The sequence below is a fragment of the Pterocles gutturalis genome, unplaced genomic scaffold (assembly GCF_000699245.1).
Source record: "Pterocles gutturalis isolate BGI_N339 unplaced genomic scaffold, ASM69924v1 scaffold10639, whole genome shotgun sequence".
NCBI classification, from domain to species: domain Eukaryota; kingdom Metazoa; phylum Chordata; class Aves; order Pterocliformes; family Pteroclidae; genus Pterocles; species Pterocles gutturalis.
In genome coordinates, this window is record NW_010128218.1 from 23,514 (window position 1) to 36,169 (window position 12,656).

At 35.0% G+C, this 12,656-nt stretch overlaps 1 protein-coding gene across 1 annotated transcript in view; it reads left to right on the forward strand.

The window, feature by feature from the left end:
- Positions 1 to 12,251, forward strand: part of LOC104466184 (ryanodine receptor 3-like) — a gene marked incomplete at both ends in the record, with an annotated part of 34,849 nt that extends 22,598 nt beyond the window's left edge. Inside the window, 7 exons of the mRNA XM_010079529.1 lie at positions 297 to 418; positions 4,344 to 4,512; positions 5,337 to 5,472; positions 7,095 to 7,190; positions 7,893 to 8,011; positions 11,242 to 11,375; positions 12,010 to 12,251. Coding sequence (XP_010077831.1) covers positions 297 to 418; positions 4,344 to 4,512; positions 5,337 to 5,472; positions 7,095 to 7,190; positions 7,893 to 8,011; positions 11,242 to 11,375; positions 12,010 to 12,251 — 1,018 coding nt within the window. The remainder of the gene's footprint in view (positions 1 to 296; positions 419 to 4,343; positions 4,513 to 5,336; positions 5,473 to 7,094; positions 7,191 to 7,892; positions 8,012 to 11,241; positions 11,376 to 12,009) is intronic.
- Between the last annotated feature and the right edge of the window lie 405 nt (positions 12,252 to 12,656).

Here is a 12,656-nt window from a genome sequence, read left to right on the forward strand (position 1 = left end):
TTTCCCTGTCAGGCAGAATACAGAGAGAATTAAATCTTTTGTCTCAATTGGAAAATATTTGATAAGCATATGTGTTTAGAGAATAAAGGTACATTAAAATATTTTATTTTAATAACTTCTGTGTTAGACTGACAAATTTGTAATTAATTAATAAATGTGTTCAGATCAAGTGATTAACAAGTATTAGCTCAGTATATGTGCAATTACTGTTTTCAGTGCAATATTGGAATGTTACAAAATATTTAGAAGCACAATGGTTTATTAGTAATTGTTGTGATAATTACTGACTTCAATAGGTTATATTACACCAAGAAGGCCATATGGATGATGGTCTAACCTTACAAAGATGTCAGCATGAGGAATCCCAGGCTGCTCGAATCATTCGCAATACTACAAGCTTATTCAGCCAGTTTCTAAGGTATTTGTTACCATCTTATGTACAATCTTTTTTTGTTTGTTTGTTTTTTAAAGGATTCTGAAATAAGAAAAATTTATCTAAAAGAATCCTTACTTCCTGCTTTCGAGTACTTGTATTTAGAAGCTATTAGCAATATATTTTTTCCTGACTTAAGTTTGTAATTTTTATGAGTAATGGCATTAAAAAGATAAAACCGCTTATGTAAGGTTGTTTACATGAAATCTAATACCTTGAAGCCAGAAGCAAAGTGGATCATAATCCAGGTTGAAGAAAACATGCTAAATGATCTCAGCGTAACTCCATTAGTAAGTATTTTCCAGTAGCTAGAACTTCACAATATTCATTAAAAGGTTCCTATTTTTCTATTTTTCTTGGTAGACCAAATATTATATCTAACTCTATTCAAATTTATCAAACTAGTTGGAAGGAATATTGGTGCCTAATACTGTTTAGATCAAAAATACAATGAAAAACCATATCAGCCCCAAGTTCATACAAATAAACAATAAAAGGAAGTACAAAATAGATTTCTGCGTGTCTGGGAGATAAATACCCATTTACTGCCTTCAAAATCTGGGCTGAAACATTTTACTTGTACCTTTTTAATCACCCATCCTGTTGGTCCTCATGCTTCTCTGTCATTCCTCTGATCGTATCTGGAAGACTTAAAGATCAGAGGAGAGGCAATCCTCACTGATAAACTGTATGCAGTATAATAGATTATGTGCAGTAACAACAGTAGGAGAGAAGGCTAACTGTCAGCTGAAGGTAAAAAGAACAACTTCTTAACTTCTGTCTCTCAGCTAAATTATTATGTGAGCATTCCTAGATCTGTTTAAACCAACATGTTTATTTGCAGTGGAATGGCCTTATGGGTATTTGTGATGGTTTTACACAACAACCACTCGTTCACCCTCCCTCTCCCCCACTGCCTGGGACAGGGGAGATAATTAAAGGGGTAAAGGGAAAAAAAGACTTGTGGGTTGAGATAAGAACAATTTAATAACTAAGCTACAATAATATTGTAAATAATAGTAATTATGATAATAATAGTAATATATACAAATATACAAACGAGTGATACACAGTGATACTGCTCACCACCCGATGACCAAGGCTCAGCCTAATCCCAGCTAACTGTCCTGGAACAGGGAGAGTCCCAAAACCACACTCCTGGAGCAGAGATAAGAGCCGGAGTGTCCCAGACAGAGAGCTGACCGAGGGAGGGAGATGACCCTGGGAGAGGGATCACCCAGAATGAGATGACCGGAAGCAAGAGAATGAGCTTCCACATAGATCCTTACCTATATACTGGGCATGACAAGCATGATATGGAATTAGACTATTGGCCAATTTGGGTCTCAATCCTAAACCTAAGACTGAATCCTAGGCTAGTAATTGGGCTCTGCTCCCTCCCAGCTTCTCCTGCACCTGCAGACACTGGCAGAGCAGAGGAGCTGGAAAGTCCTTGACTGTCCTGGCAGCAACTATAAACGTCAGTATGTTATCAGCCTTCTTCTCAGCACAAATCCAAAACAGCCTCTCATTAGCTACTATGAAGAAAGTTAACTCTATCTTGGCTGAAACCAGAACAGTATTCAAAGTCAGTATCAGCATCTCAGCAGAGAGACAGTGACATCTGACATCAGACATCTGATTTTAAGGAATAATTCAAGTTGTGATTCTGAGACTTTAGAACAGAAGCAATAAAGTTACCTTCTGCCTAGTATTTATCTTCCAAATCTTTGCTGTACGAGAGGGCAATGCAGTAGTAATTATACTGCAGTAAGAATTAGCCAGGATTCGGGTGTTCCACTAACTATATAACAGAACTCAAAAACTAATTTGAAAACAGTGATGGCTATTTACACACATCAAAACACCAAAGCCATTGGATACCTGGGCATTGTGAAACGTGCAGTCTGTGAGTACCCTAAGCATTGAGTGAACTCTACAAAAGATATTAGAAAGTCAGGGAAATTAAACAATTTAATATGACAACAGACTTGCTCTGTCATTGTCTTGATTTATTGAGAAGGTTATATGAAAAGCTGTACTTGTTAAGTAGTTGCCTAGTATCATTGCCACACGTGGTAACGTAATACTTTTATTTTCATGGAGAAATACAATCTTGGCCAATAGCAAAACAAATATGTTGGACATGAATATAATTTAAAGCAGTTTATTTAAATTTGTGTATTGCTGGCTGAAGGGACCTTGTGTCCTCAGGAGATGTTCAATCATAGTGAACCATTGACAAAATGAGCATGAAAAGACACTGTCTTTATCACATTTCATCCCTAGTTTGGTTTTCTGGATTCAAGCCTATATTTAAACAGTATTATTTATGAAAGAGATTTTCTGAATCAAAATTTGACTTGCTTTCACCATATTAATGCACTCACTTCAGCTTAATTTTTTCCAGTCCTCTTGAAGTATATATTGTGCTTAAAAAGGTTTATTCTAGCGCTATATATCACCTGTCTTGTCAATTTGTGCAAAACTGTTCAGAATGTTTTCTGTCACTTAGTTTAGCTTAATTTTGACAGACCTTAGTTACCAGTAGGTTTGAGACTTGAAAATAGTTCTAAACTGATTGTTCTGATGAGGGCTTTAGTATTCAGATAGTGAAGGAAAGTATCATGAAAACTGTCTTATATATGTGGTTGTATGTGACTTTTTGAATAATACTATGTTAGTTTGAAAATATGGGGCATTTTGAAGTATAATTTTGATATGCTGTTTCTTTTGTTGCTTTTGTTTCCTTTCCCTCATTCTTCAAATTAAATTGTTCATGACATTTTCTTACATTACTGAACTTACAGAATAATAGATCTTTAACAAGCAGCAAGACAAAAATCTTCAATTCAGTGAAAATTACAGGTTTTCTTCACTGTAGCTCTTCTATACAATATGTTTTTGAAGATTTTTAGGGCAAAATACAATTCAGTGTCAGTGCATATTCATTTATAATTGTTGAGATCAACATATAAGAATACACAATGAAATCAGGAAGAATGTATGTAGTACTGAAGAAACTATTTTTTCATAGTGCTTGGCAGAAATGTTAATGATGATCAAGTGATCATCCTTGTATTACTACCTAATAAATGGAAAAATAAAGAAAAATGAGTTTATAATTAAGAATTTGCTTCCACAGAACCAATCATGTGAAACTGCATTTAAAACATGACTTCTTCAGTATCACAAGGGACTACACTACTCCTTTGTATTTCATGTGCTGAGGATATAAAACCAGAGCCACCTCTGCCAGCTATCAGCTCCTCCCAGATGATACTATTTATAATAGTGAGTCAGACCCTGAAAAATTGGGTTGTCACCCAAATGCTTGAAAAGGAAGGAGGCATTATTTTGCTGATAACTATTTTAAAATCCTGTCCTTTATTTCTGATATAGCATTTACACAGAAGACCTAATTAATGGTTAGGATTACCTGTTATTTTTGTGTTCTTGGTCTGGAAGACTGGGGGTGTATGGCCTCAATAACTGCTACTATTTTAGTCCATCTGCAGATTACACCTGTATCATCAACAGGATTTAAAGTATCTAGACAAAATTAATTACCATAAGAAGGGACTTTGGTACATCTTTCATCTCTCTTTCCTCTTTTTGCTGATTTATATTTTTTCTTCTGCTTAGTTTTTCAGTTTTTTTAATCATTCTCTCTCTTTGCATCAGTGCAGAAAGGGAAACAGGATTCCAGTTCAGGAAGCTCTGGGCACTGGACACTCAAACAATACATGTTTGAATGATTTGCAGTTCAGATCAGTTGTTGCTCATATACACATCACATGTATAACAAGACTTATTTTAGATATCAATAGAAAATAAGCTGCTACATAATACTCTAGATTACAGTGTGAAAATGAAAAATGCTACCAGTCTTTCTCATTGTTTTCCATAGTGGAAACAACAGAACACTGTTACCCACTGCCCTGCCTGTTGAGGAGATGGCTCAGACTCTGCAAGATCTAATTACTTACTTCCAGCTTCCTGAAGAAGACCTGGAACATGAAGATAAGCAAAGCAAGCTTCGGTCACTCAAAAACAGACAAAATCTATTCAAAGAAGAGGTACAGAGAGAGGAACTGTTATATTAATTTTAAGTGTATCATGTCACAAGCATTAAGAAGAACCTAAGCATTATCATCTAGATACATGCATATGATTTAAAATGTACAGTTCCATAGCTGATACCTACTTTTCACTGCCTGTACATTCAGGATACTCCAAATGAATAATAAAACTTGGAGCAATAATAGATGTTATTTCTGATGTCTTGTCTGTCCACCAGTGTGTGAAACAGGAACTTTTTATCTCTAGAAACTGAAAGAATGTTAGTTTTAAAGAGGATACATATGTGTTACATAATTGTAGAATTGCTCCTCTCTGAAAATGGAGTAGTTACACTTCTGTGTAAATAGGAAACATATTTTACAATGCTTTTAGATGTTTGGATTGCTTGCAGGTTTTCAGTACCATTTTAGTCTCCAATCAAACTTGAAGGTAAAAATCTATTCTGGTATCTGAACTTGTTTGTTTTACAGATATTTAATTGGACAGTAAAATTTTGACCTTTTTAATCAACAAAAATTCCTTTGTGTGTCAATTTAAAGTGTTCTTTTCATATGTAAGGAAGATTTTAAGTAAAAAACAGTCTATTCACAAAAATTACAAAAGCTTTTATTGTCAGCTTTTTTTTATTCCTTACTTTTTGATACTTAGCTGAATAAGGGACAGTATAGAATGATTCTCTGAAATGCATCATTTTGATATAGAAAAATACATGTTCAAATCTTGTAAATACAATACTTTGGGTTTTTTTAACCTTTTAAAAGGATAACAGCAAATGCTTTTTCATGTACAGTTGGCTTTCTTCTCTGTCATCTGCATTTAGGGAATGCTGGCACTGGTTTTGAATTGCATTGATCGCTTAAATGACTACAACAGCTCAGCTCATTTTGCAGGAATTGCAAGAGAAGAACATGGTACAGCATGGAAAGAAATTTTGAATCTCCTTTACGAATTGTTAGGTAAGTTCTTCAATAATCTACTAATATAAAAAAACAGGATATGTATTCTTCTTATTGTACTTGCTGCTTCACCACCTAAGAATACATTGTGTGTTATTCATTCTGTCATGTAAATTACAGAATTTCTTCCGTATACTTACTGATATTTATTACAGAGAAGAGAGTTTATTGAGCAATGATACAGCAGGAAAATAAATCTCAGCTAGGAAAAAGATTGGTGCAGCATACCAAATGCCTATCTCTGATTTTAATTATTAAATAAATGTACCTGGGCTATGCAAATAGGTGTGAATTATTATTTTAAAAATTAGAAAAACTGTAAAATAGCCCTTATGCATGAAGCTGAACAGAAGCCTAAAAGTAATAGTCAGAACCTGTAGGTCTACTGAATCCATGTTTGTTACTTGAGACTTAGATTTAATTATTAAAAAAATAATTACATAAAACAGAAATTAAAATTTTTTTTTAATTTCAGTGCCATTCTTCTAGAGTGAACTGCTTCTGTGTTGTAGGGCCAAACTGATAGAGTAGAAGTATGTATATGTTTATTTCTTTAAATCACTAATTTTATATCTGAGTTGCATAATTCCACATATAGGAGAATCTTGTCTTCTGATGGAATTCAAATACATTCTAGTTTCATTACAAGGAAGGTTGGTCCTGAACCATAGTAAATTATGCAAGTTGAGAGTTAGGACAGGAGTAAAACAAACCAGGGGGAGTACTTTGAAGCATGAGGTTATTCACGTATCACAGACATGCAGATGCTTCTTGTGAAATCTTTTAATTGCTTTAGAAAGTAAAGAGATACCATTGCCTGCATTTTACTACAGTCTTATTAGTTTAAAGAATGGTACAATGAAAAAACCTTCTTTAGTGCTACACAGGCCTTTTCAGATTTCGTATTGATTTTCTTTTGCAGGTACATCTTGAACACACTTGTTCTGATGTAGTAAATATTAAGTTAACACTTGATAACAAAAATCCTTGACAAAGGCTTTTTTTGTTGTTGTTGTTGTTTTTACAATCAGTAATAACTTGTGGAAGAAAAAAAATCAGTATTGCTTGAAATACTTCAATGCTGATGAACTTTCAAAGTGCAGTCAAATAACATTATGTTCTGCACTGCTGAAGACTAGAAGCTATCCATTCTATAACATATTTTATTCAGAAGGTAGAGCTAAAGAGCAGTACCCAGCCTGCAGTTGAGCTTAAAATTCTGCATATGACCTTCCCTCTCATTGGTAGGAAATATAGAAGAAATTTTTCAACCTCTTGATCATGACAGTGCTTGACATTTGCATCAAACAAGGGTGGTGGATAATTTCCATTTAACTTTAACAATAAAATAAAACATAAAATATATTTTTTGCTGAAATTCTTGTTTATCCAGTAGACCCCTGACAACTTAAAAAACTACCTGCTCTTGAGAATTAGTCAGTTGCTGATATTCAAATTAATGAAAGTCTTAATTCTTTGTTACCGTAAAATGTGTACTTATAATTCATCTATTTATTATTTTGTGAAGTTGTTATAAAAATTGTGTTAAAACATATATGATTAACATGGCAGTTTTAAAAAGGAAATCTGTTATAAGATTATACCTTCTGGGTTTTTTCCAGCTGCTCTCATTCGTGGCAACAGAAACAATTGTGCTCAGTTTTCCAGTAACCTCGACTGGCTAATAAGTAAATTGGACAGATTAGAATCCTCCTCAGGTGAGACTCACTATAATCAGTGTAACTTAACTACCAATACACCACACACAGCTGTCTTACATTACAAATGTTAGAGCAGTTTTCCTTAAAAATGACATGCATTAGAAAACAAATATACTGCCTTTTCAAAATTTGATCTAAGTATTATATTTAAATAAACATTTTTGTGGCATTTTTTGATTGCATACATTTGGTATGTGCAATACCAGATCAAATTACTGCTGAACATGACTTCAGTGAATTAATGGATTGGGTCAGACATTGTCAAGACTACTGTCCCTTTGCTATGGAATAACGCCAGAGTTATTTGTGGGCACAAGTACAAATAACACGTATAGAAAGAGAAGGTTTTTTTCCACTATGGGGTGTTCAACAAAATATAAAAATACTATACGGTGCTCTCTAATAAAACCTTTATCTCTGTCATCGAAAAGAAGGAGCTAAACTTGCATTTTTTTAAGTGGTTTTAAAATTGTGCTTATTTTCAAAATAAAACAGAAATTAACAGCTTCATAATGCATTTACATCTAATGTTGTTCACATCATAGCATATCAATACTCTTTAGAAGTGCTTTCATTCTCTTTTTAGGCTGAAGAAAATATAGCGTCTCTTAAAACACTCTGTTGTTTACGGAGCTTTTTGTTTGTGTTAATTTGTACAGATGCATTAATTACAACATTATTTCTGTGGCCTTCATACAGGTATTTTGGAAGTGTTGCACTGCATCTTGATTGAAAGCCCAGAAGCTTTAAATATAATAGCTGAGGAGCACATAAAATCCATTATTTCATTGTTGGATAAACATGGGCGCAATTACAAGGTATGTTTGGAAAAACTAAGGATGTAGTGATAATCTTACAATGATTTGTGGTAAAAAACAACTGAGAAATGTCTACATGGGAAGTATGTGATTCTAGTACATTTAAAAGAATAAAATAACCTTGAAGTACATCTGAAAAATTGCTTTGTTGAGATTAAAAAATGTGTAATATATAGTTGCTTTTCAGTTTCAAATACAGCCCATATGTATGACAAGCAAATAGTTAAGAAATATTGATAGCCAGTCAGAAGTTTGTATTTGCTGAGAAAATTAAATGTTCTGGTGGCGGTAAGCATGTGAGCAGACTAGCTTGCTTTGCCCAATGAAGAGCTCTGCAGAAGCAATGAACTACTATAGTTATATCTGCAGAAAGACAGAACTAAATCCTGCAAAATAATTCCTAACTTGAGTGATAATAATAGTAACAGAAAAGAAAAAAAAAAACAAAATGAGAAATTAGAAAAATAATCCAAATATCTGAAAACACTGGTGTTCAGAAGAAGGAAAAAAACCCAAGTAATACCTGAAGAAATAATGGTGGTAATTAGATAATTGGTGTGCAATTTATTATTTATTATGACAGAAGAAGGTGAACACAGTTTCTGTCTGCAATCAGGATGACAACACAGAGGAGAATATAGTTTTATGTGTGATTTTTCTGATGTCAGTGAGGAAGAACAGAGAAAGTTTTAGTGAGCTGAAATTCCTGATTTACAGGGGATGCAGAAAAAGAGACAAGTATTTTTAAGCATGGTCGTACTGGGTTTGTGGGGTGGGGTTTTGGTAGCTCAAGTAGGGGGCTACAGGGGTGGCCTCTGAGAAGCTGCTGGAAGCTTCCCTGGCTGCAGGTTGGACCCACCTCTGGCCAAGGCCGAGCCTGTCAGCAATGGAGGGAGTGCCTCTGGGATAACATATTTAAGAGGGGAAAAAAAGAATGCTGCTGAGAACCTGCAGCAGAGAGAGGAGTGGGGTGTGAGCGAAACAGCTACACAGACTCCACAGTCAGTGAGGAAAGTAGGGGGAAGGGAGGTACCAGAGCACAGATTCCCCTGCAGCCCATGGTGATCATGGTGAAGCAGCAGTGGAGCAGAGCTACATCTGCAGCCCGGGGAGGACCCTACACTGGAGCAGGTGGATGTGCCTGAAGGAGGCCGTGACTCCATGGGAAGCTTGTGCTGGAGCAGTCTGTTCCTGAAGGACTGCACCCCATGGGAGGGACCCACGCTGGAGTAGGGGAAGAATGTGAGGACCCCTCTGCCTGAGGAGGAAGGAACGGCAGAAATGTGTGATGAACTGGCTGCAGCCCCTATTCTCCATTCCCCATCCCCCTGCACCGCTGACAGGGAGAAGGTAGAGAAATCAGGAGCAAAGTTGAGCTTGGGAAGAAGGAAGGGGCGGGGGGAAGGTGTTTTTAAGATTTGTGTTTTTTTCGCATTATCCTAGTCTGATTTGATTGGTAACTAATTAAATTTATTTTTTCCCTAAGTTTTGCCCTTGACCATAATTGGTGAGTGATCCCTCCCTGTCCTTGCCTCAGCCCATGAGGTTTTACCTTTTTTCTTCTGATTCTACTCCCCATCCTGTTGTGAGGGAGGGGAGGAGTGAGCAAGTGGCTCTCCCGTGCTTATTTGCTGGCTCGGCCTTAAACCACGAGAACGATTAAAGAGTATAAACTAATATAAGTAGACATAAGAAAAATGAAATTACAGCACTAAGTTTGGCTTGCTATTTTTAGCTGTTAGCAAGATTAATGTGCTGTGCCAGTCACCTACAAAGAGAACCTTTCAGCTGGAGCATCTCACCTCATAGTGAGAACTTCAAGCAGAAAAGGCAAATGTTTTATACAGGAGAAGAATTCAACTGTGTAAAATATTTGTGCATTTCTATTTGTAATGTCTCTGACTAAACGTCAGTAAGTAAAGAAATAATGTGAAGTAAAAAATTTATTTGTTATTCAGGAAGCAGTGTATCTTTTTCTTTTGCTAGATTAGACATTCTGTTGTGATTTAGGAAATAAGAAACAGTAATATTGTTGTTGATTTGAAGGATTTTTTTAATGTCAGAAATATGGTCAGTGGGTGCCTACAGATTATTGAAGACGTTTATATGTAGTTTCTGAGTTACTGTTTCTCATTAGGAAAATTTATAGCTGAGTACTAGTCAGAGTTTCTGCAGCTATGTAAGTTAGTGCCTTGATTCCTCTGCTAGAGGTTTCTGCCCAATAGCAGAGATAGTGGAAAGAAAAATGCATAGTCTGGGACTTAGCAAAGTTCACAATATATTATTCTAAACTGCTTTTGAGGGTGGTTTTGTGCTAATTCACTGGGCAGAGAACAGGATTAGCTAAAATAAGTGTTCTGTTTTGCTGCTCCATGTGTTGTACCAATTTCCAAAATGGTAATCAATAGTGTGAAGATGGTGCTTTGTCTTGGAAATGGTTTGTAAGAGTTTAGACTATTTGGGTTCAGTGATTCCTTTTCAGAGAACAGGTGCATCTTTAAGCTTCTCTAGTTTTTTTGCAAAACTGTGCATCTTTGTCCCTCAGCTTTAAACAACACTGTGTTACTGTGTTCTCTCTTCCAAAACCTTTTGCTCCAATAATCTGTGGGACAATTTTGTCAATCTCTTTCACTTTTCAGAGTGACCAAAAAAAGAAAGCTGAAATTTTAGAATAAGATCTTTCTGAAACACTTTTTTGCTTTATAGTGAATTCTTTTATATGTTTCATTTTAAAAATAAATGGATTACTTCTCATATTTAAAATATTCATTCAGAACAGATTCATAAGCAGTCTGAGAATTGCAGCTGAGAATTGTCCACTGATTTTGCTCAAAGTTTTTTTGGCTGCAGTAAGTTTCTCAAAGAATTTCATTTTATATTTCTAATTTTTAATGAGATTTAATTTAAAAAATTGTAAAAAGTTGACATACAACTGTTCCAGCTTTGGTTTTTTTCTCATATGAATACGAATATGGAACCTCAAAGGAAGATTTTTTTTTGAGGTATTTTGCAAACCCTGTGTTCTAAATTTGTTTCATGAATGTTTGATACCCTCTCTCAGTAGTTCAGACTTCGTTTGGTCCATATACATGAAAAGTATTTAGAAAACAATAACAACAATGTGTATTTTATTCTTGCTTTAGGTCTATTCTGAATGTAAATTAAGGTAACAACTAAATAATAGCATATGCAGTTGCTTTTACATAACTTTCTTCTGATTTTTTTTTAAGGTTCTTGATGTGCTTTGCTCTCTCTGTGTCTGTAATGGAGTTGCAGTTCGAGCCAATCAAAATTTGATCTGTGACAATCTGCTGCCTAGAAGAGACTTGCTCTTGCAAACACGTTTGATTAATGATGTGACAAGGTACAGTGATACATTTTATTGTTATATTAGAAAAAAATGGAATTTGCATGTCTTTAATAATTAATTGAAGAAAATACTGTAAATGAAGAGGTGTTCCATAGATTTTAATATCGAGACACACACTTTAGGAAGTGTTTATGTATAAACCTCTGAAAAAACCATTTTTACTAACAGTATGACAATTGTAATGGAAACTGTGCTCAAATCGAAATTTGCTAATTAATAGTAAGATCTGTTCTGAAATGGGAAGAAGAAAGTTACTTGTTTCTCATTCAAAACAGAGCATGGCTTTACCTAATAATTGCTACAGAGTATGTAAACATACTGTGAAGTACTTGTGTGTTTTAAGAGGGATTTGATTTCATGGCAACCTCACTCCTGTGGTTTTGATTTTAGGAAATGATCTTGTTATTCCTCTTTTGTCTATACATTTTTCAAAGCATGGAATCTGTACCTTAGAAGACATTTTTACAGCAGCTTTATAAAATGGGTCACTATTTTAAATATTACAAGCAAAATGTGGACATCTACACTCTCACCATATTTGCGAAGTGAATTTGACTATTATACAGTAATATAATTCGTATGTCGCATTGTATGTTTTACACTAACTGTCTTACATTTTCTTTCTTAGCATAAGGCCAAACATATTTTTAGGTGTTGCTGAGGGCTCTGCACAATACAAGAAGTGGTACTTTGAGTTAATAATTGATCAGGTTGATCCATTCTTGACGGCAGAACCCACCCATTTGCGAGTTGGATGGGCCTCTACTTCAGGTTATGCCCCCTACCCTGGAGGTGGAGAGGGATGGGGAGGTAATGGTGTTGGTGACGACCTGTACTCTTATGGTTTTGATGGCCTTCATCTGTGGTCTGGTAAGTACTTTGTTGACTTCCACTTGTATTTAGGAGTTACTTACCTTTACCTTCAGTACCCGTGTGTATATAGCGTGCTATTTTACAGTGAGCTACATTCAGAACTGCAGGATACCATGAAGTTATTTAGAATTTCAGATCAGGCTTCTTGTCTGAGATTTTAGTCAATATTGAATTATAGCAATTAGGCTTTTTAGCAGATAGCTTCTGTTTTCATGACTTTGATAAAAAAATGTCGTTTTCCAGATCTAGATCAATACTCATTGAAGTCTACCTGTTCAAAGTCAATGAATGTATTGATCTCAGACAAATTAATTGTATATGGATCTACATTTGCAGTATTCTTTCACTTTGTATCTACAGTTGAAGTAAAATTACATTATTATCTTCACACCTATTGATAAA